Genomic DNA, 5,194 nt, shown 5'->3' with positions numbered 1-5,194 from the left:
TTTTGGTATTGAACTTATAACTATTTCGGCTTCTTGCCTACTTAACGACTATCTATAGCTTATGTTATTATATCTACTTTGTGCGCTCCTGAGCGTCACACCTCCCCCCTCTTGCGAAGGCACGAAGTGTCTTATCGTGATGCGGCTTCCCCTTCCAAAGATGGCCTTCCACGTCTTCTGGTCGTCCTTCACTAGGATACTCTGCTGTTTTCCCTTTCTCCTCCTGTTCCATCTCTCTTTGATTTCATTGACCGCCCTGGCTGACATCGTCGCATCTCTGGGTACGATCCACCCCATATCGTTTGTGAAACACTCCACTCGTGGCGCCTGTGCGTCTGGGCGTGCCTCTGTCTCCTGGCTTGGTGTTGCTTCCTCTGCCTGTGCATCCGCCGCTTGTGTATCCATGTCCATCGGGTGTAGCTCCAGGATGTCCCGGTCTGGCGACGGTGTCCTTGCCCGTTCTTCCTGGACACTTCCGTCGGTCACTGCCTCCAGAGAGCTGCGAGGAACATGGGCGATCCGGGTCCGTCCGCTTCTATTGGTCGCCACGGCCGTTCTTGCTGGCGGTTGGGCTGTCTGTCGCTCCTCTGGTCGTGACTGCCCTTCTCTTTGTGCCAGAGCTAGCCTGCACATTGGTGGTCTGAGGTGAGTCGGTGCTGTCCTGACCCGTATGTCCGCCCCTGCTGGTCTCGCCGGTATCAACCTCGCCGTTCGCCTTTCTTGCTGCAGCCGTGTGCTGCTCTCCCGGAACTTCTTCTTTGTGGCGTCGAATTTGTTCATTTTGTTGTTTTCTGAAATTAAAAATACATCGTTTGAGTTACTTTTTGTTTCTTTCTTATCCCGGTTGGTTAGTTCATGGTTAGTGTCAATATACATTTTTACATCTCCGATGTATGCGCGTTTTGCTTTCTTCGATTTACAATTTTTTAATATAACTATCACCGGTGAACAAAATTTGTCTACTACCCACGGCCCGTCATATTTCGGTGCTACTCTGGCGATTATCCGTTCACGAAATATTTTCAGGAATGCCTCTGCCGTTGCGCTCCTTATTGCCGCGAGTTCAGTCCATTTAGAAAATCTATCCACTATCACTATTAGTGTGGTGTTTCCATGCTTCGTGCGCGGTAGAGGTCCGACGAAGTCGACACATACGGTTTCCCATGGTGCTTCGGTTATTCTTGTCAGCATTTTCCCTGCGGTTTTTTGTTGAGACAATTTGTATCGCTGGCAGCTCTCGCACGCCTTTACGAATTTGACAATGTCCTTCCGCATTCCGGGCCAAAAATATCGTTGCATAATCTTCCTCTGTGTTTTTAATATCCCCATGTGCCCCGCTGTTGTGTTGCAGTGGTTTTCTTTAAGCACCGTTTGAATCTCTCTTTGTGAAATGCACAGCTTCTATGGTTGTCTGTCCCTTTCTCTCCCGCATCTTTTGTAGAGTCTTTCTCCTTCTATTCTGAATTCTGTGATGCTCGGGTCTTTCTGCGCCTCCTCGTATGCCTCCTTCAACCAGTCGCCCTGACAATTCGCGGACTTTATTTCTACTGGTGGGGCCCTGGACAATGCGTCTGCTACTGCGTTCAATTTTCCTTTTCGGTATCTAATCTCGAATTGGAACGGTTGTAGTCCGAGCGCCCATCTGGCTACCCTCCCTGAAGGGCTTTCTATGGAGTTTAGCCATTTCAACGCTAGGTGATCCGTCACCACTACAAATCGGTATCCTTCCAGATACATTTTGTATTTGTTGATGCTCCAGTAGATTGCCAGGCACTCTTTTTCTGTGGCGCTATAGTTTTGCTCTTCCTTGCTCAGCTTTCGGCTTGCGTGTGAGATGACATGTTCCCCCTCGGCGTCTTCCTGGGTTAATACTGCTCCTATCCCCAGCTCGCTTGCGTCCGTTTGTAGTTTGAATTGTTTGGTGAAGTCTGGGCATGCTAGTACTGGTGCCATTGTTAAACTTTCTTTAATCTTCTCGAACGCCTCTTGATGTTCTGTCCGCCATTCGAATTTTTTTCCTTTCTTTACCAGTTCTTGTAGGGCGCTTGCTTTCTCTGTGAACCCTGGGGTGAATTTCCTGTACCATGATGCCATCCCTAAAAAGCTGTGTACTTCCTTAGTGCCTTTTGGGGCTGGTAATTCTCGAATGGCTGCCACTTTCTCCGGGTCCGTCCTGATGCCTCTGTCGGTTACAATGTGTCCCAAGTATTTTAGCTCGGTTTGGAAGAAATGACACTTTTCTGCATTTATCTTTAGGTTTGCCGCTTGCAACCTTCTGAAAACCTCTCTTAATTTCTCCAAGTGTTCTTTTTTGTTTCTTCCGATTACCACGATATCGTCCAGGTATGCGAACGCGAATGGCTCCATCTCTGGGCCTATGACCTTGTCTAGAGCTCTCTGGAATGTGGCTGGTGCTGTCGTGAGTCCGAACGGCATGACCTTCCACTGGAACAAGCCTCGTCCCGGTACTGTGAACGCTGTGTATTGTCGACTGAGACCTTCCATTGGTATCTGCCAATACCCCGATTTCAGGTCTAGCGTGCTTATGAACTTTGCTTCTCTTAGCTGGTTTAATATAAAGTCCATCCTTGGTACAGGGTAGGCGTCTTTTTCCGTTCTTTCGTTCAACAGCCGATAGTCCACACACATTTTCCACTCGTTGTTCTTCTTTTTTACCAATACTACTGGCGCGCTGTATGGACTGTGTGATGGTTCAATCAACCCTAGTGCTAGCAATTCATCCACTTGTTCATTTATTATCGCTTGTTGTTTCGGGTTCAGTGGGTAGTATCGTTGTTTTACCGGTCTGTCGTCCTTCATGTAAATTTTATGTGTCGTGATATTACTGGTTCCCTTCATTCCCTCGAATACTTGCCTTTGTTGTTCCAGAAATTTGCTGATTTCCTCCTCCGTCGGTTCCGTATCGTCTGTGCTCTGCTCGGGTTCTATTTCGCCTTCTGTTGTCTCTGCCTCGGTGATATCTAATTCCAGATTGCCGCATTGGATTCTTGTGCGTGTTTTGGCCAGAAAGTCTATTCCTAATAATATTCCTCCTGTCACCTGGTTTAAGATGAGGAAATCCAACTCGAATTCTTCTCCTGCGAACTGTATGTTGGTAGTAAAGTCTCCATCCGATCTTTGCTTTGATCCGTTCGCTAATGTTATTTCTGTCCTTTCCTTCCTCCATTTTCCATATTTTCTCAATTCGTTGTATCTTCTCTTGCTGATCACACTCCGTGACGCTCCTGTGTCCACTGTTCCTTTTGCTTTTACTGGTCCGATTTTTACCGTGGCAAATATTTGGAATCCGTCACAACTTAATTGTTCCCCTGTCGCTGGTATTTGTTTTTGGTCCTGAGCTACCAGCGTTACCTGCTCAGGCCTCTGGCGTTTCCCGTTCCAGCTCGGCAACATTCCGTTGTTCTTGTTCCATTTCTGCCGCATACCCAGCAAAACAGTCTTGGGGGGTTTGTGCAGGTTCTTGCGGCGTGCCCTGTTCCTCCGCATCTTATGCAGATTTCCGACGTAAAGTTCTGGTTTCCTGTTGTTATTGGTCTATTGGTTCCTTCCATAGTTTCAATTTCTTCCACTTCTTCTGCCAACCTCAGGAATTCTGTCAATGTTTTAAATCCCGACCGTCTCGTGTAGAGCTTTATTTTACTTCTGCAGTTTCTGTATATTCGGTCCAGCTTTGTCTCTTCTGAATACTCTGTAAATCTCATTATTTTCCTCAGGTTCATTGCGTATTCCCTTGTTGGTTCTGTTTCTCGCTGCCGTAGTTGAGTGATTTGTGTTTCCAACTGTTCCTGATATCTTGGTGGCAAAAAATATTCTAACTGTTCCTCCCTGAGGTCCTCCCATGTCCTTATCTGGCTCGGTGTGGTGTTCCACCAGTCCACTGCTACTCCTTCTAGGATGAATGGCATCGTCTGGATCAGGGCATCCTTGTGTATGCCGTAGCCTTTGGTCCATTCCTCCATCTTGCTGATGAATTCCAAGGGATTGGTTGCTCCTTGGTAGCGGATCCCCCAACTCCTTACTCGGTCTAAGATTTCCACTTCTACCTTTCTGTCCGGTATGTCTGGAGTTTCCGATTCCCGCCGTGGTGGGGTGTTGGTTTGTTTGACCCGTATGTCGATCTGGTTCGCCATCGTGTTGAGTTCCTCCGCTGGTGTGCTGTTCTGATCCGTTGCTCCTTTTTCCTTCCTGTGCTTCTCTGTTAGTACTCCTAGTCTTTGCATGATCGTCTCCGTGTGGTTTGGGTTCTTTGCGAATGCTGACAGTATCTGTCTTAGCTCCTCCACTTTTCCTGTTGTGTCTAATCCGAACTCTCTTGCGTACTTGATCAGATCCGCCTTAGTTGCTAGGTACACCCACGTCGACATAACTCTGTACCGATGTCTTTCTCTTTGCAACCACTTTAACCTGCTCGGGCGCCATGTAACGATCCTGCTTTGCTGAGGTAGTTCAACGGTGTCCAGGGGCTCGTTCCAACATTTATTTATGTCAGGAGTGGTTGCTGTAAGAGGTCGACCCGGTTCCCGGAGTATGACACGTAAGCGGGTTCAGTGAAATCGAATCGGTATGCGTTTATTAAGAATTATTCGTTACATAGGATATATAGATATATATACAGTTCGTGCTGCAGGGGCTCGTCCGCCCGTAGGTTGCTGAGGTCTTCTGTGTCGTCGTTCGGCGTCGTCGTTGGGCGTCGTCGTCCCGGTGGCGGCGGCGTCGGCGGCGGTGGCGGCGGCGACGGCGGCGGCGTCGGCGGCGGTGGCGGCGGCGGGTACCCTGTGGATGAGAAAGGAAAAGCCACGTCCCTCTTGGCTATGCTTATGTCTAGGAAGATAAGACAGTTTGGAGGCGGCTTGGGTCTACCAGTTCCGAGAAGAGGGTGGAGTCGCTTGGGGCTACCAGTTTCGAGAAGAGGGTGGCGACCACGAGGGGTCGGCCTCACCGATCTGATCGGTCCTAGTCCGGGCACGCAGGGCCGGTGGGCCTCGGAGAACCGAGTGGTGGTCAGGGCGCGTTGCGGACCGACGCAACCCGGGTGAGAACCAGGTGGGATCGGTTCGGCAGACGGCCGAGGAGCGCCTCGGAGGACCGAGTGGTGGAGTCCCCAGAAGATCGGGTGTCACTAATGACGGTCGGTCTTGGGGTGTGGGATCCCAAAGGTCGGTTATCACTGATG

The 5,194-nt window shown here is 49.3% G+C and overlaps 1 protein-coding gene across 1 annotated transcript; it reads right to left on the bottom strand.

Annotated features, from left to right (window-relative positions):
* Window positions 1-1,401: 1,401 nt before the first annotated feature.
* Window positions 1,402-4,385, bottom strand: LOC121467712. The gene is made up of 2 exons (XM_041709972.1): window positions 3,604-4,385; window positions 1,402-3,541 (listed from the first exon to the last, which is right to left on the bottom strand). Exons 1-2 carry the CDS (start codon window positions 4,383-4,385, stop codon window positions 1,402-1,404), a joined length of 2,922 nt encoding a protein of 973 aa, XP_041565906.1.
* Window positions 4,386-5,194: the final 809 nt, after the last annotated feature.

The sequence above is a fragment of the Drosophila elegans genome, unplaced genomic scaffold, assembly GCF_018152505.1.
Source record: "Drosophila elegans isolate 14027-0461.03 unplaced genomic scaffold, ASM1815250v1 contig_524, whole genome shotgun sequence".
NCBI classification, from domain to species: domain Eukaryota; kingdom Metazoa; phylum Arthropoda; class Insecta; order Diptera; family Drosophilidae; genus Drosophila; species Drosophila elegans.
The sequence above is the reverse complement of the archived record's forward strand: the minus strand, read 5'-3'. Positions and strand labels throughout refer to the sequence as shown.